This window comes from Pieris brassicae, chromosome 3, assembly GCF_905147105.1.
Source record: "Pieris brassicae chromosome 3, ilPieBrab1.1, whole genome shotgun sequence".
In the NCBI taxonomy this organism is placed as follows: Eukaryota; Metazoa; Arthropoda; class Insecta; order Lepidoptera; family Pieridae; genus Pieris; species Pieris brassicae.
The window spans coordinates 6706211-6732065 of record NC_059667.1 but is presented as its reverse complement, the minus strand read 5'-3'; the positions used below and the strand labels follow the sequence as shown (position 1 = coordinate 6732065).

Below are 25855 nucleotides of genomic sequence, written 5' to 3'. Positions count from 1 at the left end.
GCCAATGTTCAAGGATAAAATTTATATAACTTTTCTGTAACAACATTTTATTTACAAAATATACAAAGGCCCGAGCTAAATACAAAAATACATCATTATTTACACATATCAAGTAAAACATATAGGTCCTGGCTTAAAGGAGAACTTGTGTTGTGCGTCTACAAACGACAATGGTTGAAAATCTGTTATGGGCAGTTTGTCACTTCGGGTCGTTTTTAATTCTAGAAGTATCTCTCCAACTCCCTCCTGTAAATATAAATTATAAGTTAATACTTCTCAATTTAGCTGTCCATTATCTCTTCTCTTCAACTATCATACAAATCAAAAGGAAAAATATGTTTCGCATTAACCATGTAATGGCACTACTAGTAGTAGAATTATGGATATTATGAACTTTTCTTAAGAGCTTGTTGAAGGTTTTTTATGTACGCATAGATTACTATAAATATACGAGTTTAAAGTTCTAGACTGCTGCTTTTTGCTGTACTATTGTAAGACAATATGAAGAGATGCTCTTTGAATCTTGTCTATTAACTAAATTTACGAGATTAATACGGTGGGTTAATTTGTAAGTGTTGATTAGTTTTCTCGGATTTCCATTCGGAATATATTGACTTAAGTATACTAGTATATACTATAAAATATGTGTGATCAAACCTACCACGCAACTGTCCTGTATTATTTGAGGTTTCTGGAACTCCATCGCATTTTGGCCGAACAGCTTGATATTATTAGACCGTAACAAATCCGCCGGAATGTCAGATCTACAAAGAAATAATACAACATGTAATGATCATTATTTATAACTTTAATAATAATACTTTGTTATTATATTAGGTATTATCAATTAAAATTCTACACTTTATATCAGACAGTTGACGAATAACGAACAGGACTGTTTATTTTAATAATTTATTGTGTTTCTTAACATTTAAACTATACCATACCATGTTTTTTTAAATATAATTCTAGTACAAGTAAATAAAAAAGTGAAGAAATCATCATTTCTAGAAAGCTATCAAAGCTAATCACTAACTGGACTAGTTGTGCTATCCTATACGGGTTTTTGCCTCGGACTGCATTCGTTTCGTTGATCATTTTGTTTGTTCACCTGCCGATTTTTGGGGCTAATACTGTCCGTTTTTTGACAAAGGTTTTCTTTACCATGTAACTTAATGAATACACAACCTAAGGGTCGTACTTGCCTATAGAGAAAGATGTGAATGCATTTATGGAAGCATACACAGATACATACCTTTGGGAAATTTTAGTTGTAACGCAAAAGTATGTAAAATTTTGCTTAGCGCTGTTGGATAGTAAGCGGAGAAATCGTAGTTGTATCATCCCTGCGCCTTCGGCTTCATAGGAGATCTAAAGAAAAACGTTTAAATATTTGGATTATAATGCGTAATATTATGTTTTAGTGCGCAATGAAGTATCGCGATACATCACTAATTATAAACGTGGACTGTAAATTTTAGAAAAAAATATTTTGCATTGTAATACTGAACAAATTAAAGGCGGTCCAATAGTTTTTGAGCTATACGCTTAAATCAATACAAATCAATCCTTTAATGAAATAATATAAATTCCCTATGTCTCAAATAAATTTTTAATAAGTGATCGTGATGATATTGTTAAAGTAAAGCTTAATAATTATTTTAATGTTTAATAAGGTTGCAATAAAAATCAAAATAACATCAATGTAATTAAATAGGCTATCTATCGAGATGGGACGAAAATCAGCGGAAACTTATCCAGTCTTTCATCTAAAATCATTTATTGTGAATAAAAATTATACAACTTTCCTATTCGTGACCAATGTTTGGAACAACTATATTTAAAATAAAGGCCCCTGAAATTCACGCGACGCAGATATTGTCATCAAAGCTTACCTTAAATCCATTTTTAATATGAGAAAATTTATGTCCGTCGGATTCAAAGACAGTTTGATCAATACTGTCAGGGTAAATGCATGTACTGTGTCCCTTGCAATAAGCATGGATAGGCCTCGCAGTTCCACCTCTGGCGTCTATCCAATAGAACCCTGAAGATAAATTTCGGAATTTCTCAAAGCTTGCCTTTTAAAGGTCTAATTATAAGTGCTTAAAAGTTTTGTTACAATAAAACAAAGAAAAAGAAATCACGCAAAATTTATGATTTAGTCTCTCTGTTTGTCTTTAAAATTATTGTCGTATTTTCATAATAATTATTGTCCGTCTCGTTTGTATTTAAATCACTATTTCTTGTATATATTATTATTATTAAAGTAGAAATACTATACTTAATCAAATAAATAAAATTTAACAAAGTACTTTAAAAATACGTTAAGTTACCACGTTAGAGAATCTTAGACATACAGCAAGGAATTGAAGGTTCTTAAAATATGTGGGGTAAAATCGATATCTGTTACCATATTTTTTTTTGCATGGACATCTAATTAGTATAGATAGATAACCAGCGTCAAATTAAAAAAATACAAATCTAAATGTAAAAACAGGAAAACTGCCATACGGCCGGCCTACCCTAGTAGAATATATGAATATTAGTGTTTGTATATACCATCGTAACTTTAATTTACGGTTTATTATGCCGTAGGACAACGCCCCCTCCGTGGCTTGTAGGCTGTAAGCTGATCACCGCCCTTAAAAGATCAATTAAACAAAACAATTGCTCCATATTAGGACGGCATTTGTAAATTACGAAATAAGGTCTAAATATGTTATGTGTATGAATTTCTCAATTTCATTTTGTTATTTATTTGTGTGGTGCTGCCATCAAAATTAGCGAAATTATTTTGCACTGTCAATTTTATTGAGACAATCAAATACTGCTTGTATTATAGCGCTAAGAACTTACCGTCAGTAAGATTCGAATGGGAATCCCTTAAATCACGACATGATAAGGCTGGATTATTTCTCGTTCCCCAAGGTCGTTTGGAAGCTTCTAGGGTGGATCTGGCGGATATTACACCAGCCATGACTTCGCGGGCCCATTCTATTTCCTCTGAAATTTCACTCTTACATTACACAATTCTACTTGGAGTCTATATATAGAAGAAGGAGAAGGAAGAAGATACATAAAAAATAAAATGTGCTCGTTGTTTGCGCTCATTGATATCAAGAGTTTACAATATTTGTTCTTCTTGTATTTAGTTTGTTAGTTATATCTACGTAGCGCCTCACAATCACTACGATGTTGTCATATCTGTTCTTAAGTCTCCTAACAAAGTTATTTCGATCGCTGAGGGTATACGACATTTCAACATAGCCATTAGGGCTCCAGACAGTGATAAGACTGGTCGATCTTCCGCTTCCCTTTAAGATAAAGGAAGCACACCACATAATTCCTACACTTTTATTTAAATAATAAACAAAGGTTTTAGTCAGTTAAAAAAGGTATAATTAAGTATAAAAACGTGTTGTGCCTTCTTCCAAATTTTCTTCGGTTGTTGCTTCATAGTCCTCATTAATATATCTCCGGCTCCTTGTCCTGAACAGTTCAGCAGGTAGCTGTGGCATAGGTGCAGGAGGTCCCGGTGGGCCCGGTAATCCCGGTGGACCTGGAAGACCCGGTCTTCCTTCTGGTCCTGGAGTTCCCTTAGGACCTATAGGTCCTTCTTGCCCTGGATGACCGGAAGGACCCATGTCTCCTTTTAGACCTGAAGGACCAGTTGTCCCCTGGAAAATTAATATAAGCCGTAAAAAGATGTGGCTATATAAAATTAAATATGAAATATTTTTGGTACATATGAAGTTTTCACTATAACGAAATTTACCACATCTCCCTTAGGTCCTGGTAATCCAGCTGGGCCTACTGGACCCAATTTTCCTGCTTCGCCTTGATCCCCCTTTATTCCTATAGGACCTGTATCGCCTATGTGCCCCTTTGGTCCTCGATTCCCTTTATCGCCTTTGACGCCTATAGGACCAACCGCACCACTTGGCCCAGGTGGACCGATTATACCTGACAGTCCTGGAACTCCTAAATCGCCCTAAAAATCCGTAAATATGAAAATTATATAATACTGTAAACAAAACGAATAAAAAGGCTTTACATCAATATTATTGGTTTATTTTGAGAACTAATGTTTTGATGAATAATAACTATTGTCAATTTCTTCAACTATTATAACTAAAAATAAAAAGCTGTTCGTTTTGAAGTTTGTAATTTGAATAATACACTGCAATATTAGACAAAAGTATAATAATAAAATATAAATAGCAAAAAATTAAATACAGCGAAAGTGTAAAAAAAGGTAAACTGACCGGTGGTCCTGGTAAGCCGCGAACTCCTCGTTGACCCTCTATCCCCATGGGACCAATGGGTCCTATAGGTCCAGGCTCTCCAGGTGAACCCTTTGGTCCCAAATCGCCCTTTTCCCCAGGAAGTCCCGCGTTTCCTTGGAGTCCTGGTGAACCTTCCGCACCCTGGATTTAGATACACGTACTATAATAATTACTGAAATTAAGATAACCGATATAGATTAAAGTTTTAAAAGCAAGGTGCCTTTATAGCGTAGTCGAGTATTTGGACAATTGTATTGACACCAACCCATCTAATTGTACCACTATCTTGGCAAATAAACGATTTATTATTATTATTATAATAATTAAACTTAAAGAATTTAATATTTTATAATAAAATATAAAAAATATAACTTTTTTTAAGAACAGAAACTAAAATAATTATTCATTAGTTTTTAGTTCATATCATTTTATACTTACAGGGTTACCTGGAGTCCCATTTTCACCCGGTTTTCCTGTTGGCCCAGGTGGACCAATAGGTCCTTGAGGACCTGTGCTGCCTTCAGGACCATCGACACCAGGTTCCCCTTTAATTCCTTGGGGACCAGGATCGCCTCTATCGCCAGGAAATCCAGCAGGACCTATATCACCCTTCGAACCCTCAGTGCCAGGAGGTCCTTTAGGCCCCATTTCCCCTCTAGTGCCTGAAGGACCTTCGTCTCCTTTTTGACCTGCAGGTCCTCTTTGCCCCTATATAAAGAATATTCATGTTACATTTTGTAATTACTTTTATGTATAATTTTTCGAACTTTGTCAATGCTTACTTACCATTTTTCCTTCTGGACCTTGTGATCCCTGTGGTCCAGGTGCACCTGGACTACCTACTTCACCATGTTGTCCTTCAGGCCCTCGAGGGCCCATTTCTCCTGTAACGCCTTTAACACCACGTTTCCCGGGTGGCCCAGTAATACCTATTAATCCTGGGGGACCTGTAATCAGGAAAGCGACAATTTAATTTAATAAAACATTTATATAGCCTACGGCAATAAATTGTCGTTAAATAAGTTTTATTTAAAAGGTCTTGAAAAGTTGTTGTAAGTTTTATTTGAAAGTTGTAAAAGTTGTTGTAAGTTTTATTTAAAAATTGTTAAAAAGTTGTTAAAGTTGTTGTAAGTTTTATAAAAATTGATGAAGTCGTTGTAAGTTTTATTTGAAAGTGGTTATAAGTGGGTAAAAAAACGTTATATATAGTTTGCTGCCTTATTAACCCCTTCAGACTTAAATTTAATTTAATTAAATTATTTTTTAAGTTGACTTGATTAAAGTATAATGAACATATTTTTCTTTAAAAAAATATAATTTTCCTTTTACAGTTTTCTAGAAAATTTTATGTCCACTAAAATGGACGTCAGGTTCTAAGTGTTGTTTTTCAATGTGAACCCGGATTTATAATAATAAATTAACCTACAAACTATTCTATACGTTGTATAGGCTAAGTGGACTACAGATGATTCTCTGTTTTATATTAATATTTACCGGGGTGTCCCATATCTCCCCTGTCGCCTTTTAGTCCTTGGTCTCCTTTTACTCCTTCTGGACCAGTTTTCCCAATTGGCCCGAGAGGACCACGGGTTCCGTCTGTCCCAGGCATACCAGGAGGCCCTGGTTCTCCAGGGGGGCCTTTATCTCCAGGCAAACCCACGGAACCAAGTTCACCACGTAGGCCCTGACTTCCTGGTGAACCTTGAGGCCCCTAAACATTTTGTAACAAATTATTATTTAATATATAATATAACTTGTACACTCCTGTAATACGATTTGGCGTTAGGCTTTTACTCAGATTGCATTTTGTATATTGACTATCATTTCAAGATAAATTTCAAACCACTTACAGGTTCACCAATTGCTCCTTTAAATCCTTTTTCCCCTGGGGGCCCTGCTTCTCCTTTATCTCCGTCCTCCCCGGGAGGACCTATAGGACCAGGCGCTCCTGCTAGTCCTCTGGCACCTGTAGGACCATCTCTTCCGACCGGTCCTATAAGAAATATCAAACAACTAAGAGTAATAAAACCGATTATAATAATATTAGGTCCTTACATATGAAATTGGCGTTTTATATGGGAGGAACAAAAAGTCGAATATTTTTAAATATAATATATTTAATTAATCAAAGTATGAACCATTGTTTTCTATGCACTTTTGCCATCTCATAGGTAGTTTGTCGATCGCTTTACTAAAAAAACCAGTCGGACGGGAATCAATAAAATTTGTGAAGGCGATTTGGACTGCCCCATTAGAGTTAAAGTTTTTCCCTTGCAAGAAGTTGTCCAAATTTCGAAAAAAAATGGTAATCTGAGGAGCAAGGTCCCGAGAGTACGGAGGATGTCTTAGACATTCCAATTGAAGCTCTTCTAATTTGGTAGCCGTCTGTTGTGCAGTGTGTGGTCTAGCGTTGTCGTGAAGTAGCAGTGGCGTGGAGCGATTGACCAGCCTAGGTTGTTTAGCCGCTAGCTCTTCTATCATGGTTTGCAATTGCTGACAATAGACATCAGCCGTAATAGTCTGGCCAGATTTGAGAAAACTGCAATGAACAATACGGGCACTAGTCCACCAAACGCTTACAAGTAACTTTTTGGGGTTAATTTTCGCTTGGGGCAGGATTTGGCTGGCTAGCCAGGATCCAACCATTGCGCTGAGCGCTTCTGATTATCGTAAAGAATCCATTTTTCATCACAGGTAATGATTTGGTTTACAATACCTTCATTATTGTGCCGGTTCAGTAATGTAACGCAGCAGTCGACGCGCGTTTGCCGGTTTGCTTCAGTCAATTCGTGAGGTGAGGACCTTTCAAGCTTTTTAATCTTGAATTAAAACAGTTTTATCACTAACACCGCAGCTTGCAGCTAACTGGGACGTGGTTTGCGATGGATCCGCTTCCACAATAGCCTTCAATACTTCATTATCAACTTGGGTCTCAGGCCGTCCACGGGGCTTGTTCTGCAGGTCGAAATTTCCAGAACGAAAACGTTGGAACCAAAAACGAACTGTGTTTTCTTTTGCAACATGACCGCCATACACATCATTCACCCTTTGAGTCGTTTCCGCAGCACTAGTGCCACGGCACAACTCGTACTTGTAAATAATGCGATACTTTAAGTTTTCCATTTTGAAAAATGAGTGACGCAAACGATGAATGCCTGAATCGAAGCACAAATACATGAGTAAATATCTGTACAAATTTGAATTTGGAATTCCTTACCAAAGAGGAGAACATCGTGATTAAAGTGGCCAGTACGAAATACGCCAATTTCATATGTAAGGACCTAATATAATACTTTCTTTTATATTTTTTAATATTCTTGCATGCAGTGAACAATATAAAAAATGATAAAACGTGCCTTACGTTTTATAATTTTTTACTTTGGTTTTATTTCAAAGTCTTCAAAGTATTTATGTAGTAGTGAGTTACTTTTTGAAACGAATACAAGAAAATATTAATTGTTTTACAATGTAAAGTTAAATTGATTAAAAGAAAATTGAAAATATTAACCTGGCGGGCCCGGTTCACCAATTTCGCCTTTTTGACCCCCGGAGCCGGGTGAACCACGAGGTCCTTCTCTACCAATTGGACCCTGAGGGCCCTCGTGGCCTAGTCCACCCTGTTCTCCCTTATCACCTCGAACGCCTGGAGGTCCAGAAGGACCCATGTCACCTTTTTGCCCTGGTGTACCCTATAATAAGAAAAAAAAGTAGTGTTATTAAGTAAATTATTATAGTAGTGTTTTTAAAATATAAATCATGAGACATTTACCGCGGTACCTGGTGGACCAGGTTCTCCGTTTTGTCCCGTTAGTCCCGGAGATCCCACAGGACCTGATTTTCCTTCCGGACCGGGAGGTCCAGGTGGACCTTCTTTACCCATTTCACCCGCTGCACCAATCTCGCCAGGTGTTCCAGGTATTCCCGAAGGACCTTGAGGCCCAGGCGGCCCTTGATCGCCATTCTGTCCTTGTGGTCCCATTACACCGGGCGACCCTGGTTGTCCAAGAGCTCCAGTTTCACCCTATTCAAATTATTTTAATCTTTTAAGTACACTCAGTACAAGTACATCGTTTTCACATTCTGCGTATCGTAAATTGCGTCATTTTTCTAATGCAGATTCAATGTAACATAATAATGACCAGACGATTTTTTTTATGTCCTTAACCGTGGGTTGAGGATTGATTTAGTAAAACTAGTGTAGTAAATATACTTAAGTGCAAGAGCGGTATCTCGGTCACATTAACACTCTTTTATGAACTTGTAAGAAAAAAGTAAACCGTTACTAAATGTTATTAATGAACCAAAGTATAAATTCTACAAATAACGTCTTACAGATGGACCGCGTTCGCCAGGTAAACCTGGCAGGCCAGTTTTTCCATCAGTTCCAGGTGGTCCCAAAGAACCCGGGAATCCCCTTGGCCCTTCAACACCTTGGGGTCCTCTTTCTCCACTTGAACCTGGTGGGCCAGGTTGACCAGTATCACCCTTTGGACCTGGTGGACCGTCAGAACCACGTCTTCCACGCGGGCCTCTATAACCCTATAAATAAAATGTCTTTAATTTGACATTTAAGTTTTATTTAAGTCTTAGTTATTATTTAAAAGGAGACTAACCCTGGGACCATTTTCACCTCGATCGCCGATAGCTCCAACCAAACCCTTAAATGATAAATAAGTTTTACATTACAGTCAAAGTAAACTAGTAACAATGACAGTTAGATTTAAAAAATCTCAAAAATCTATTGATGAATAATGATGATATAATAAGCAAAGGAAACCGCAAAATAATATAAAATTATAGCTTACAGCAATTCCTTTATTTCCACGTCGCCCTCGCCTACCAGAAGCACCTTTATCTCCCTTATCCCCTTGACTGCCTGGATAGCCAGGAGGACCTTGCAGACCCATAGCCCCCTTTTCGCCAGAAGTTCCAATTGACCCAGTTTCCCCTCTTGGTCCTTCAATACCCTATGGAGAATTTTAGATTATAAATTGACAAATTTCATTTTATGACTCATTTTGTTTTATATACCTTTTGTCCTTCTGGGCCTTCTATACCAGGTGCTCCTGGTTCTCCTGTTAGGCCTCGTTCCCCTTTTGGTCCCATTTCACCTTTTTCTCCTTCGATTCCTAAAGGTGAACGATAATAATTCAATGGTCTACATTATATAATGCCCTTCATTTATGTGAAAATATTGTATCTACATTATATAGTACAACTATATTGATGGTATTTTCAATGTTTTAAATATTTTATTTATAATATATAATATATACCTTGCTAGTTGAGTTAATAAAAATTTACCTCTAATTCCTTTATCACCCTTGTCTCCAATGAATCCTCTTGGCCCGTCATCGCCTTTTAATCCACGAGGACCAGGAAATCCTAACATTCCCTGATCAAAAAAATATCGTTTATCAAATCAATATAATGTTATTGTATGGTTTCAAATATTAAGTGTAAATTACCTGTGGTCCTGGTGGGCCTCCTTCTCCAGCGGGACCTTGTTGCCCGGGATTGCCAGGAGTTCCAGGTGAGCCTTCTGGCCCTGGAAGGCCCGATATTCCTGGTTTTCCTTGTGGCCCCTGTACATTAAACAGAACACGTTTGAACTCATATATGGAATACATAATGTACACAAAAAGATTTAAACATTTACGAAACTTATAAAGGAAAAAAATAATTAAATTTTTTAAATGCACTTTATTAAGTGATACCGAATTCCGCTGTTTTGTGTGATGGTGTCGATGTGAGGGTATGTATGGGGGATTTGCTCATTATGCAGGTGATGTAGTGCTATGGATGTTTTAAATACTTGAAGCATCTTCTGCGATAGTTTAAACAAGTCAAAGCTGGTCGTTGTATGTCCGGGGTGCGCGATACAAAACTGGGATTTAGTTGGTGTTGATGTGAGGAACAAAGAACGACTACGAATTTGGTAGGCAGGAACATAGCAGTGATTTTTTTCTAGCAGTGAGCTGTAATTAATTTTATTTGAGATGATGTGATTAGTAACATGACTTTTTAATGAATGTGTATGACGATAAAACGACGTCGCTATTAAGGGGTTCCTTCTCAGCAGGATCTACTGGAAGAAGGAATGTTTGTAACTAATAGATATGAAAAATTTGATAGATATGAAAAATTTCGACTTACTTGAATACCCGGTACCCCCATTGGTCCTTGAGGTCCTGGTGATCCAGCAGGCCCCATTAAACCCGACTGTCCTTGGGAACCTGGAGGACCAGGCTGCCCAGCTGCACCTTTTGTTCCTTGGGGCCCTTCATTACCTGGTATGCCTGGATATCCTATAAGACCAGGATATCCTCTAGGTCCCATAAAGCCTCTAGGGCCCTAAAATAACGATATATTTATTCAAAATTTGTATGAATATTTAATTCATCATAAATTGTTTAGTTAAGTTAACCATATTAGGGGTCCTAGGTTCGGTTTCGTGTTTCGAAGAATATCAGTTTAATCTAAGACCTACGAGTATAAGTATATATTCCATACACTTTTAAGGACATGTAGGATAATATATAAAATACATATGGTTTTTGATATTAATATGAAAAACTACATAAATCAGAGGCGCCATAACCTTTTTAGGTGTGGGCCTCAGAATTCTGTATATGTTTCGTGATCATTTGGCAATCTAATAGGCAAGTAGGTGATCAGCCTCCTGTGCCTGACACACACGGTTGACTTTTTCGTCTAAGGCAAGCCGGTTTCCTCACGAAGTTTTCCTTAACCGTTCGAGCTAATGTTAAATGGGCACATAGTAAGAAAATCCATTGGTGCACAGCCGAGGATCGAACCTACAACCTCGAGAGAGGATGAGAGTCGCACCCTGAAGCCACAAGGGCAACGCTGCTGTTTTCTTATTTGATATTAATATAGTTGTAATTATTTAAATACCAATTCTCCTATCAATCCTGGAGGTCCAGGTGGCCCGTCATCTCCCTGTGGTCCATCTGAGCCAGGCGCTCCTAACTCTCCTTGCAATCCCGGTGTACCACTTTCGCCCTTATCTCCCGGCATACCAATTGATCCGGGATATCCTTGGTCTCCTTTCATTCCGGTAGTACCGGGTGGTCCTCTTTCGCCATCCCTACCTGCATGGCCACGCCGTCCTAGTCTACCCGGTGGTCCTTGCAAACCTCTAGGACCTGGAGGACCCTTTAACAGTTTACATATTGTTTAGTTACAATATTTGGTGTATGTTTTTTTTAAATTACAAGACGAAGATAGTTTTGAAAAATGCTTACACGTTTAATGGTTAATATATAACGTTATATGAGATAATATAGACCTCTAGTCATTTATATTATTGTTACGAGCTAGGGGATCGGATAGAAAATGCCGTAGATTTATTCAAGGGTTTATTTCTTGATAAATCAATGAGGAAGTTATGGGCACTAATTAATTGCAGAGATGCACTATTAGCACACAAAAACACAGTCACTAATTACTTCACTTATGCACACTTCACACAGTACTTTATCACTTATTCGCACTTTATCGCTTCGGTGTTTCGCTCTTGTTATCGCATTCAAAACTAAGTGATTAGTCGCGTTTCGGCTCGCTTATATATCCCTGGGAATAATTCTAAACAATATTCGAGAACTTTCTAGGCGGGCTTGCTACTGAGTAGCGATTGCACAATTCTAGAACGTTCGCACTCTTTGTCTCTTTCGCACGTTGCTCCGTCCTTCTCGTACGGCGTTCTAGAGTGCTCGTCTAGTTTCGAGAAAGTTCTGATCTTCTCTCTCTCTCTCTCTCGTATCATTTCGTCCTTGTCTCACACCTAGAAAGTTCGGTCTAGAATATTCCTTCACCAAAGGGGTATAACTAGGCCTGAAATCGCCTGAAAACGGGTCTCCTGAAAACTGCACCACTCGACTACACATGTTCTGAAACTGACTGAAAAAATGTTTCAGCTTCCTGAAAACTAGGGTAACATTATGGAAATTACAATTAACTAATAAGTGATTGAGCCTCTCCTGAAACGGTCAGAAATCACTTTTTAGCCTGCTGAAAAGTTCTCTAACTAGTGGAAAAATCTAGAAACATGCAGTCGACCCGTCTTCGTAACACTACCCCCTCCTTAGACATGCTCGTCCCGAGCATCATTACATCCTTTATAGGGAGCCAATCGATTTATGTGAACGACTTTCGGTTTGCTCCTTAAACCACCCACTTTCTTTATGCGATAGGTAACGTCATTTATCTTCGTGACTATCGTGTATGGACCGTCCCAGTCAGCTTGAAGCTTTGGTGATTTGCCTTTTCGTTTTGTTGGGTTATGGAGCCATACTTGCGAGCCTTCTTTAAATTCTATGTGATTCGTCTTTCTGTCATACCTAATCTTCGTAGTCTCACTTATTTTACTTTGTGATGCTCGTACGTGTTCATGGATTTCGTCCAGTTTATTACGCAGATCCGAAGCATATTCTGTAACACTCTCCGGTGTGTCAGGTGGTCGCCCAGTTACAATATCCGCTGGTAATCTAAGTTGTCTCCCAAACATGGCTAAAGCAGGAGTAACATTTGTGGTTTCATGAACCGCAGACCGGTATGACATTAGAAATAATGGAATATACTTGTCCCAGTCTTTTTGATGGTTGTCCACCAGTTTTGCCAAGTGCCTTTCCAAAGTTTGATTGAAGCGTTCCACCATTCCATCTGACTGTGGGTGATATGGAGTAGTCCGCGTCTTATGAATTCCCATTAATCGGCACAATTCTTGAAATAGTAGAGACTCAAAATTTCTTCCCTGATCACTGTGCATTTCCAAAGGTACTCCAAATCTAGAGAATACGTCATTTACAAGTATCTCAGCTACTGTAACTGCCTCTTGATTGGGAATAGGGAATACTTCGGGCCACTTCGTAAAATAATCCATAACAACCATGATGTACTTATTTCCTTTTTCTGTTAACGGAAATGGTCCAGCTATGTCAACTGCTATCCTCTCCCATGGAGCTCCGACATTGTATTTCTTCATACTCGCTCTAGTTCTCGACTGTGGGCCTTTAACAGCTGCCCAAGCTTTACATTTCCGAATCCAGTCTTCTACATCTTCGCGGCAATGTATCCAATAAAATCTCTCTTTAATTTTCAAAAGAGTCCTTTTTACACCTAAGTGTCCGCCTGATGAGCCGTCATGAAACATTTCCAATATGTTGCGAATCTTGGCTCTTGGCACAACTAACTGTAGATGAGATGCATCCCCTCGAGCGTTTTCCCATTTACGACATAACACCCCATTATGGACTACTAAGCTATCCCATTGAGCCCAGTAACTCTTGGTCGTGGTGCTAGTAGATGCAACATCATTCCATCGCGGCTTTATAGCTGAAGATTTCATCCAGTCCAGAATTGGTTTAATGTCAGAATCTTGTTGTTGCTCTTCCTGAATTAATTTACCACACCAATCTGGACTAATGGTATCCGTTCTGAGTATCCTCACATGGGCAACCTCTCTACCTTCGTGTCTTGTACAATGTTTACAGTCTTCCTCACATGGCCTACGAGACAATGCATCTGCGTTCCCGTGCGCTCTACCCTTGCGATGTTCAGTAGCAAAGTCATACTCTTGCAATTGTTCGATCCATCGAGCCACTTGTCCTTCTGGGTTCTTGAACTGAAGTAGCCATTTTAATGCAGCATGATCTGTTCTAAGATGGAACTTGCGACCTAGTAAGTATTTACTGAAATGCTGCAGCGTCTTCACAACAGCCAGTAGTTCCCTCCGAGTGACACAGTAGTTTCGTTCTGGTTTCGATAACGACTTGCTGAAGTAGGCTATTACTTCCTCGCGCTCACCTTTTACCTGTGATAGTACACCTCCGATGCCAATTCCACTGGCATCTCTATCTACCACATATTCGCCATCATGGTCCGGGTAGCCTAGTATCGGAGTCTCACATAGTCGGTTCTTGAGCTCATTAAATGCAACTTCACACTCTCCATCCCATGTGAATTTCCTCTTCTCTTCGGTGAGTCTGTGAAGAGGTTTTGCAATATCCGCGAAATTTTTCACGAATCTTCGGTAGTAAGAACATAAGCCTAAGAAAGCACGGACTTCAGTTTTATCTTTAGGTACTGGCCATTCTTTCACCGCAACTATCTTCTCGGGATCTGTTCGAACTCCGTCCTGCGATATAATGTGACCCAAGTAGCTCACTTCTCTTTTAAAAAATAAACATTTCTTTGGACTTAATTTCAGGTTGGCTTTATGGAGTCTGGTGAGCACCCGTTGCAGATTCCGTATATGATCTTCAAAATTTCTCCCAATGATGACTACATCATCCAAGTACACTAAGCAGGCTTGCCCTATCAGTCCTGACAGTACTTTCTCCATTAGTCTTTCAAAGGTAGCAGGCGCATTGCAAAGCCCAAACGGCATAACTTTAAACTGCCATAGTCCTTTTCCAGTTGAGAACGCTGTCTTCTCTTTATGACTTGGGTCTATCTCCACCTGCCAGTACCCACTTTTCAAGTCTAAAGTTGTAAACCATTTTGCCCCACTTAAGGTATCCAAGGTGTCATCTATTCTAGGTAAGGGATAACTGTCCTTCTTTGTGATATCGTTAAGACGACGGTAGTCGACACAGAACCTTAAACTGTTATCCTTTTTCTTGACTAAAACTACTGGAGAGCACCAAGGGCTAGAAGATGATTCAATGACATTATGATTTGACATTTCCGCAATCATCTTGTCTATATTCTTTTCATATGCGACAGGTACTCGTCGCGGTCGCAAACGTATCGGTGCTTCGGTTCCAGTCTCAATTCGATGTTTAACTACACCTGTCCTGCCTAGATCTCCATCGTGTGTAGCAAACATGTCTGAAAATGACTTCAATAGTTCCTTTACTTTCAACATTTCTTCTTTTGACAAGGTTTCCTTACAGTCCTTTAATACTTCTTCAACTATATCTCGTTGTTTACTGACTGTACTATTTTCAGTGATAGATCTATAGACGTCGTACCCTCCCTTCAATGTATTACCTTTTAGAGAAACTACCTCATCTCTACACTTGAACGTACCGTTCTCCAAGTCAATCTTACAGTTGTAATGCTTCATGAAGTCTAAACCGATAATACAGTCATCCACGATGTCAGCAATAATCACCTTATGTCTATATGATCTTCCCCCAAACTTGAAGGTAGCGATACCTTCCCCTCGAACGGTTATGTGCTGACCAGTAGCTGTAAGGAGCTCTACATTTCCACCAGAAAGGCTTTTGTAAAATGACTTCAGAAGTTGGTATCTAATTACTGTCCGGGAAGCTCGAGTATCAAGGGTTAACTCACACCTACATCCGTTTACTTCTCCGTCGATAACAATGGTATTCCCATCCTGAGTTTGAGTGATCATAACTTTTGGGGCCTTCCTTACAGAACCGGCCAGCACCCGCCCCGTGGTCCTGGCTTCTACTCGTTTCCCTGCCGCTGTTCAGCGGCAGTCACACCCGCTGCTTCCGGTTCCCCACCTCTAGTCTTTATTTCGCCTCTGAGATCTTTTTTAGGGCATGAAAACCTCATATGCCCTATTTCCCCACAGAGGTAACAGGTGGGTCCACGTTGGGTACTTGGTTTTTCCGTGACAGCCCTAATGCGGTTAGGTCGATGATCCTTGCAAAATGCTTCCACCTCCAACGCATGGGCAAGAGCATCCTTAAGTTCCTTATGGTGACCGAGGTTCACAGCCATTCGAATTTCACGGTCTCGAATACCGTCGACAAAAGCTTGAACCAGCATCTTGTCTGCAACATCTGGTGAGGATGCGTAGGCCTTCCTTACCAGCTTCTCTATTTCAAGTCCCCATTTTTGCAAACTTTCATTTGTCTGCTGTATTCTATCTTTCAATTGAGCCCTGTAAACGTGCTCTAAATGTGCGTCTCCATACCGTGATTCCAGGGCATCTAGCAGTTGCTTCAACGTCACCTTACCTTTCTTGGTATCTAATATGGAGAGGGCTTCGTCTTGCAATCCCAGAATAAGGGCGGTAACTGCTTGATCGTCAGTCCACCCGTTTGACTGCTACAGTCTCAAATTGAAGCTTGTACGCGCCCCAAGAAGATGTACCATCAAAGGGAGGCACTTTCACATTTCCAGGTGGTGCTACAGTCGTGACAACACCAGAGGTCTTCAGGCATTGGATTTCATTTTCTAATCCAAGGATACGTTTATCCTGCTTGGATAGCTTACAATCCATATTAGATTCCAAATTCTCGATCTTTTCATCTACCTGTATTTTCAGGTCACAAAGTTTTTCTCCTATACGGCGAGCCTGCTCCTCTTGACGTCGTGCCTGCTCCTCTATCATGCGACGTGTCTGAGCCTGTTCTTCCATCATTTGGCGTGTATGTTCGTCTTGACGGCGTGCCTGTTCTTCTTGACGGCGTGCCTGTTCTTCCATCATTTGTTTTGTCTGTTCTTCCTGACGGCATGCCTGTTCTTCTTGCCGGCGTGTCTGTTCTTCAATCATTTGGCGTGTCTGTTCTTCCTGACGGCGTGCCTGTTCTTCAATCATTTGGCGTGTCTGTTCTTCCTGACGGCGTGCCTGTTCTTCCTGACGGCGTGCCTGTTCTTCCTGATGGCGTGTCTGTTCTTCCTGACGGCGTGCCTGTTCTTCCTGACGGCGTGCCTGTTCTTCCATCATTTGTCGTGTCTGTTCTTCTTGACGGCGTGCCTGTGCTTCCATCATTTGCTGCAGAGCAAGGAGGATGTTGCCATCGTTACTTTCACCCATCCCGCGGTTCGCATCGAAACTTTGTCGCCGGGCGGCGTCGCGTGCTGATTGCGCCCTTGTCTGCACTCCCTCCGCAGCTGAAGACTCTGCCACAGACTCCTCTTGATTCTCCCTTGGAGTAATTGGCATGCTTCTATCCCACTTCTGACACCAAAATGTTACGAGCTAGTGGATCGGATAGAAAATGCCGTAGATTTATTCAAGGGTTTATTTCTTGATAAATCAATGTGGAAGTTATGGGCACTAATTAATTGCAGAGATGCACTATTAGCACACAAAAACACAGTCACTAATTACTTCACTTATGCACACTTCACACAGTACTTTATCACTTATTCGCACTTTATCGCTTCGGTGTTTCGCTCTTGTTATCGCATTCAAAACTAAGTGATTAGTCGCGTTTCGGCTCGCTTATATATCCCTGGGAATAATTCTAAACAATATTCGAGAACTTTCTAGGCGGGCTTGCTACTGAGTAGCGATTGCACAATTCTAGAACGTTCGCACTCTTTGTCTCTTTCGCACGTTGCTCCGTCCTTCTCGTACGGCGTTCTAGAGTGCTCGTCTAGTTTCGAGAAAGTTCTGATCTTCTCTCTCTCTCTCTCTCGTATCATTTCGTCCTTGTCTCACACCTAGAAAGTTCGGTCTAGAATATTCCTTCACCAAAGGGGTATAACTAGGCCTGAAAACGCCTGAAAACGGGTCTCCTGAAAACTGCACCACTCGACTACACATGTTCTGAAACTGACTGAAAAAATGTTTCAGCTTCCTGAAAACTAGGGTAACATTATGGAAATTACAATTAACTAATATGTGATTGAGCCTCTCCTGAAACGGTCAGAAATCACTTTTCAGCCTGCTGAAAAGTTCTCTAACTAGTGGAAAAATCTAGAAACATGCAGTCGACCCGTCTTCGTAACATTATTAAGCTTAAATAATTGGTTTTGTGTGAAATTTGTTGTGTGCTTGAACTTAAAGGTATATTATTTATAAATTTCACGGACCTGTATTTTATTAAATTAGGTTTTTTTAAATTACCGGTTCTCCCTGGTCTCCTTGTTCACCTTTTGGTCCTTCTGGACCCATTTCACCCTCGGGGCCTTGAGGACCTGTGAGCCCCATAGGACCTTCTGAACCACGCATGGCAGCCTATAAATATAATTATATGTAACAGCTTTCGTCATGGCATTGAGTGTCCACGGGCGGATATATCACTTAACGACAGGTGAGCCCCCTGCCCGTTTGCCCCCTGTTCCATAAAAAAACTAATATACATACTATAAATATAATATTTGGAAAAAATATTACCATATGCTGTGTTAAAATTTGTCGTAAAGCTTCCGATTGTGCGTCAGGTCCCTTTTCGTTTCCAGACTGCTGTAGCTGAAACAAGATAAAAGTTTTCTTGAAAGTTTTCACATTTACTATAATTAAATTAATCAGGATTTAAGATAATTACTATTTTAAGATAATAAATATTTGATGTAATTTTTTAAATTAAGATTATAAATATATACTTACAGGTACCACGAATACATGCCCCGGAGCCCCGGGAAAACCTTGTTGACCCTCTAACCCTGTCTTTCCGGGGTCCCCCTTAGGTCCCCTCGGTCCTTGAGGGCCTGGTGGGCCAGGGTACCCTCTTGGTCCCAAATAGTTTTCATTACTACCATAATCATAATACGTATCAGACGAGTCATAACTTGAACCATTACCCTGTTTGAGTAAAAATAATGTTATGACAAAAATTTATTAACATACAAAATACTGTTTGATTAAAATCACATTTATGACTAAAAAGGTCGACATAGTAACGTATTTCCGAGAATTCTGGATTTATGAATGAGTTCCTATCCTATAAAAATAAATGTAATGCAATAATTTTTAATTGCAATCAAATAGTTAAACAATTTAGTCTGGTTAAACGCAGTTTTCTTGTTAAATTAACTATTAATTTAACAGTTTAAATAGGTAATTTTACTTTGCATATGACATACGTCAAAAAATGCATGAATTATAAATTAAATCTAATATAATATTAATTATGGACGTCTAGTCTTAAATACTGATAAACTGTGTTAATATTTTTACTATATATATTTACGATTATTAAATATTTGCATAAAGCAAAACAAAAAATATCAGTGGCGCTACAACCTTTTTAGGTATGGGCCTCAAATTTTTGCATCTGTTTCATGATCATTTTTCAATCTAATAGGCCAGTAGGTGATCAGCCTCCTGTGCCTGACACACGCCGTTGACGTTTTGGGTCTAAGGCAAGCTGGTTTCCTCACGAGGTTTTCTTCAGCGGATGTAAAATGCGCACATTCACACAAGTCCATTGGTGCACCGCCGGGTATCGAACCTACAACCTCAGGGATGAGAGTCGCACGCTAAATCCACTATATCAACGCTGCTCATTTGCATAAAGTATGAAATATACATACCGTTTCAGGTGGATGTGTAAGCCAATCTGAATCTTGAGTGGTTGTCATAGGTGCGTATGAAGATTCCGTTGTGATTAGTGTTATTTCTCCATCATTATCTATTGTGGTTGGCTGTAAATATTTAAAAATTGTTCTTATGCTCTTCTTTCGAAGGTAGGCGATAATCATGGCATTTGGTTGCCGCAATGAACAGTGACCTGGTTCTTTGATCAAATTATTTTTTATTACTATTCTGCGACCATATCGAACATAGGACAACATAACAGACTTAGGAACTTTTAGGGATCCACCACGGCTGTGGGTCCCTGTGTGCTCCACCACTATGTATACAAAAAATTGTTACGCCATGGCTATAAAACTGTTTAATCACCTTCCTAGAAGATCACTGCCATGTAATCCAAAAAGGCAAAGTGCCTTTATAGCGCAGGCGAGTATTTGGGATATGGGTTTGTCACTGATTGTAAATAATTCAACTTTGACATTATTTTATGTTCTTAATAAGACATTATAAAAACTTATATGACATTTGCATATATAGCTGATTGTGCGGATATTTGTAATTGATCGATCTAACCACTATCTTGGCAAAAAAACGATTATTATTATTATTTAAAATTTATCATTAACTTTCAGGCATGAGATCACATTCTTGGAGGGAAGTTGGGTTTAAAAATTCTTCTATTCTTCTCGAAACTTCTAACTATTAATGGTTTATTGTTATAATATGGAAAAATGTTTACGAGAAGAAAGTAGTATTTTATTCACTTACTTGAAATGTACTTATGTCAAGACTATTGGGCGTTGTTACTTCGTTGTTCGATGGTGTAATAAAATCATCTACGCCTGTAAATCTGCCAAATATGCTGTTTTCATCTATAATAAAATCAAGTTATTATGTAATTATGCAATAGTTCTTCAAACTAAAATCTAATATTTCTAGATAACTATTAAACAATATTTAAGTAAAGCAGAATGAACATGAGCAGTGTTGGCGTAGTGGCTATGTAGTGCTGCCATCCCTGAGGTCGTTGATTCCAACCCCAGCCTTTCACCAATGGAATTTATGTGCGCATTTAACACTCGCTCGTACGGAAGTGGAAAACATCGTGAGGAAACTGGCATGCCTTAGGGCTTAGATCTAGGAAGTAGACGGCCGGTGTGTTTCGGAGACAAAAGGATGATAAAACAGATACAGTTATCTAAGACCTGGACCTAAAAGTTTGCGCCAATGCTTAAGAATGTAGTTTACGACACGTCCTGTGGCAATAATATTTGTATAGATCCACTCCGATCCACTAGATCCGTCCACTATGTAAAATATGCCAAGTTAAGATTAAGATAAGGAGGAATGAAAATCTGATCGTAATGAATTTTACTTCTGTATCAATGCGAAGAAAGCGCGTTAACTTCTAAAAGCTCTGGTGTAGTGACACAATCACTAAATGCATTTTATTAAATGTATACAAAATATATAGAAAAAGATTTATTTGTAACAGTTTTATGCAAAAACATGCTGATAAAGCATTTGGTATTTAGAACGGATTTTAACCAACGGATTCGTAGTTTAATATCAACCAAATCTAATTAAAAACCAATGACTTACCATTATCTGTTGAAACTGGGAATGAACTAAACCCATAATTTTCTGGATACTGCCAATATGGTCTTTCTGTAACTTGGTTAGAAGCAAACTGAGTCTGATTGCGTCCATCAAAAAATTGAAGATTATACTGATTTTCCTCTTGAGAGAACGTCAGAGGCGTTGTAGCACGAACTACTTTTCTAGTCAATTCATTTTCTGTTTCCGCATATTCACGGTTTTCTGTTGATTCTAGACTAGATGGGTCTGAGTAATCTATATTTCTAGTTGGTTGATTAGCTGAATATTCGCGAGTTCTGGTAGATTCTAGTGTAGAAACTTCTACATTTCTAGATTGTAAATCATTTTCTGATACAGAATAACCATTTTTATTGCAATTAGGTGCTATGCTTAAGCACATATCATATGCAAGGTCTGGTTGATTTGCGAATTGAAGTAGTTCTATATCACCCTAAAAATAATCTTTGTATAAGTTAACGAGAACCATTAAATATTTTTTTGATTTACGAATAATAACAATTCATATATCAATAACAAATTCATATCCAGTAACTTTACAAAAGGTCACCGTGATATTGTAGTTAATTTTAATATTTAGTTATTCCAAAAAAACAGAAATGTATTTAACGAAAGTTTAACTATTTTTCCGTACACCGAAGCGTCGACATTAATAACAATACTAATATAATACTCAAAAACACTACAACAATTAATTAATTAAATTAACTAATTTCTTTCAATTAAATTAAAAAATTCAAACAAGGCATGAATTGGTTAGGCACAACGACGGACAGAAGGAACGTGTTATTGAACCATAACCATGTATTTTTATCCCATTCATTATAACGAATATAGCTGCTAACGTCAAAATATCCTACCTCATAATACTGATCCGGTGTGACCTGTGTCCCAACAACTAACGCTCCAGCCAAGTTGAAGGTGCTTCCCGGCTTCCTCAACAGTGGTAAAGTACCCTTTACTTCACAATCTACCAGTAGTGTCACAGAATCCCCTTTTATGCTTATAGCGATACGGTGCCATCTACGACACATTTGAAACTTTGTAGCTAGCATTTAATTCAACGAGATTAAATCCCTAAATCCAGTTTAGTGTACATCAAAAGCGCAGATAATTTGATACTAACTTTGATTTTTTAAGTGATTAACCTAAGAGCCTTTTAGTTGGCACCTGGTTGTCTACCAGTGACACCAGAGTTGGTGTTTTCCTTGATCAGCGAACAAGTATCGCAATACGGCAAAAAAATAAATAGTCCTAGGTACACAGGGCCCAAACTTTTTAAATTTATTTTAGTTTTCTATTTATCTATTTTTAATTATTATTATGGAGGTTAAGAGTGTGCGATAAATTAACATCGTGATATATCTAATAATGCATTATACATTATTTGTATAGAATATCTACATCGCCAAAGTTTTTAAACTATGAGAAGTCCTTATTTTAAATTATACCTGTCGTCAGCTATATTGACTCTGTAAGTCAAAAGTTCGTGGTCTTCCGGATCGGCTCTGGTATCTTCATAGTAGAGTTCTATTAATTCACCAACCACCACTTGTAGCTGCTCATCGCCAGCGTCAGAATACAGCACGAATAGTGGGTTTTGATCAGTGCCTAAAAATACATAATAAAAAAAGAAAGATTTTCCTCAGCACAGACCGCACAACACTACGTATTGTGTACGTAAATTATACATATAGTTAATATATTAATCATTCAATCAATAATAAATAAATTCACAAAGGATTATGTTGTACTTTAATAGCGTCTATTAGTATTAGTAAGGAAGTCTGGAAATAACCTTTTAAATACTAACTTTCTTGCAAAATAGATCAGATATGATCATATATAAAATATGATCATAATAAATAAATGTTTGCTTTGTAGTATTTTTATAGTAGTAATTTGTTTTGTCATAATTATATGCAGTTATTTCATATATACATTTATTTCATTTATATTTTTTTAATACAGTTGCTCAAAAAGTGGCGTATTGCAGGGACGTATAGCGTTCGGGATGTGGGATATATTACACACACTTTTACCATTTCCGCACTCGTGCGTTCTCTTTCCCAACTGTCAAAACAATGTCTATTAAAAAGAAAAAAACAACCACGAAGTTTTTACTAAAATAAATTTATAGAAGTTTTTATGATTCATGCAAATATTTCTAAAAAGAAGCTACTAATTTGTTTCAATATAAGATTTAATTAAATGAGTTAGGTTATATTTCATTTCATCTAAATAAATTTATTTTTATATCAATAAAAAAATTCTACTGAATTCAGTACACGCGCGGAACCGTCATTGCAACCTGTTCCGTCTGTCAACCTCACCATTACAGGCTTTCGCACTTGTAATGAAATAGACTTATAGCCTATGAAAATATTGAGTGATGTAAAGCTTATTAACGTTCACCGTCGACACACATCGTCTTAATTCAAAGAACAAAATGAACGAACATATGTAATGGAATGAGTGTAAACATTTGAACATATAACATTTGGCGCCAAACATTAGTATTGACATAAGTCATTTGTCAATTACATTACCGCGCACGTGTATAAGCGGGCCCGCCAATAAAATAGCTGCGAACTTCGAATTTCTGGCTAATCATACTTTCTTGATACTAGTTGTTACACGTTAGGGTTTTAAATTACGTTTAAAAAAATGTCGATATAAAAAATGATTTAAATTCTTATTGCTTTTATAAGCGTTGTGAAATAATGTTAATTGCTAAAATATACGATCATTTATATATGCCGTACGGAATTTTATATACAATGCAATAAATATTTTAAGTGTAATGTTTAAATTTGGTGTCTAGTATTAATATAGCTATAGCGATTTTACAACACCAATATTCGAATGGGTTAAAAATACAGTGTAAGCTGTTTGTTAAGTTATACTCCCAAAACGTGGAAATTACTCGACTTTAGTGAGTAAACGGTATTGTCCAAACAATGTAACGTATCTTTCCATTAAACCACAACTCTATAATTCCAGTAAAAGTGCAGGCCTTTTCGCGTAGGCATAAAATGCTTCCACAGAAGGTATATAATTGTTTAGTTTTTTATTTACATTAGATTTTGCAAATAAAATGTTTCTAAGCCTAAAACTGCGTTTATATGTACATATTACATTAAACGCAGCGAATAAAATAGTCAAATTACCTCTTAACCGAAGTACGGCAATAATAGAGAAATCCTCCGGAAATGTATTGTAGAAAATTCCAGCTGCTAGCTGATGGAGAGTGGCATTCTCATTTAGAGAAAATGCGGAAGGAGGCTCCAGTTGCGATTGACAACGTCCCGGAACTCTGGCTACTCCATCAGGTAATTCACCATCATTGACAATAGAAAGCACGTCGAAAATTTCTAGTTTCTCTGCAAATTATACAGTAATTTAAACGAACCTACCAACATACCTATACTCAGAGACATTAGCCAAAATAATTGTGTTTTCAAACGGAAAAATTAATAAAAAATAACTTTATTTGACTCAAAAAACATTACATTTTGTACATTCTAAAGGTTGTAAACATACAAAAGGCAACAAAACGTTGAGGTACAATATCCATTTTTGTTAACCTTATACATAATATACTTTTATGAGCACTAGCGTTTAAACTAGGCCTAGGCCTAGGGGTAAGTAGAAATATCTGAATCGATAATTATTTTATATAAGTTTAGACGTTGAAAAATGTATAATATAGTTTGATATAAATAAATCGGCGCTACAACCCTTAGTTTGATATAACCCACTCATAAATAAAGATAAAAAAAAACTGGTTTAAAAAAAGCCTAGATAAAGCAACTTACTCCATTTCACTACTCTATTTCAAAATAAAACAGATTATTGTTATATACTAATTTATACACAAAAATTTTGTTTTTCTACATTTGGAACTCAGAAACTAAATATGTTGCGAATGATGTGTCTACTCAACATCAATTGACTTTAAAGTAAAGGAATACATCAACATGTAGAAAGTTTTTTCTGAAAAAGAACTTGACTTTAAAAGTAAAAATATAGGCATTAAATAATAACAAAACTTACCATTCTCGTAACCGTAAGTAAGGACATAAAACAATAAAAGCAGAAATCCTTTCATCTGCAAAGCCATTGCGGCCCGAATAAATTAAACTTATATACACTATCCCATCCCGGCTTCCCCATTATACATATCTAAAGAGACATTTCTCTTTACCGCCCAAGATGGTACTGATTTCTTGGACGAACCACTTAAACACATCGCCTCTCTATTAAAATTCCGTCTGTTTTCGTGTCGAAACAATAAAGATCAATTACACGTTCAATTCGAAACTATGTGTGTCCCAATAGGATTTTCTAAGTAATTTTGTATATTCACTATTTGTCTGAAACTCAAAATAACTTTATTCAAAGTCAAAGTTAAAACCCATTAATCATATAGGCAATGTACACTTATGAACTTTAAAAAAAAGGAATACACATTAAATGCTTCTAATTTATAACTGATAACTGAACTGGAGCAAATCAATTACAAGAAGTGTGATCATTTAAATAATCGTCAAATTTATAAAAAGATTTATTTATTATTTAGCGATAGTTTTGAATTTTCAGTGATAGGTCTCTAATTTCACGTGGGAGTTTGTTGTAAAAACGAATACAACTTCCATATAAAAGGTTTATGTTCTGGTGCCTGGTCGTGATCATCTAGATCAAGATAAATGAAAATAATAATGTTAACAAAACAAAA

The 25855-nt window shown here is 37.7% G+C and overlaps 1 protein-coding gene across 1 annotated transcript; it reads right to left on the bottom strand.

Moving 5' to 3' along the window:
- Window positions 1–46: 46 nt before the first annotated feature.
- LOC123707050 (collagen alpha-1(I) chain-like) lies at window positions 47–25355 on the bottom strand. Its single transcript, XM_045656820.1, has 32 exons — window positions 25174–25355; window positions 24288–24500; window positions 22569–22728; window positions 21978–22140; window positions 21103–21550; window positions 20269–20372; window positions 19500–19610; window positions 18574–18768; window positions 18361–18435; window positions 18091–18201; window positions 11208–11468; window positions 10446–10643; window positions 9758–9874; window positions 9594–9684; window positions 9321–9418; window positions 9095–9256; window positions 8903–8947; window positions 8622–8828; window positions 8059–8310; window positions 7798–7978; window positions 6140–6282; window positions 5784–6000; window positions 5076–5236; window positions 4728–4997; window positions 4269–4430; window positions 3779–3994; window positions 3428–3680; window positions 2860–3006; window positions 1896–2047; window positions 1256–1371; window positions 662–764; window positions 47–246 (listed from the first exon to the last, which is right to left on the bottom strand). The coding sequence occupies exons 1-32, from the start codon at window positions 25238–25240 to the stop codon at window positions 109–111; spliced, it is 5337 nt and encodes a 1778-aa protein (XP_045512776.1). The 5' UTR covers window positions 25241–25355; the 3' UTR covers window positions 47–108.
- Between the last annotated feature and the right edge of the window lie 500 nt (window positions 25356–25855).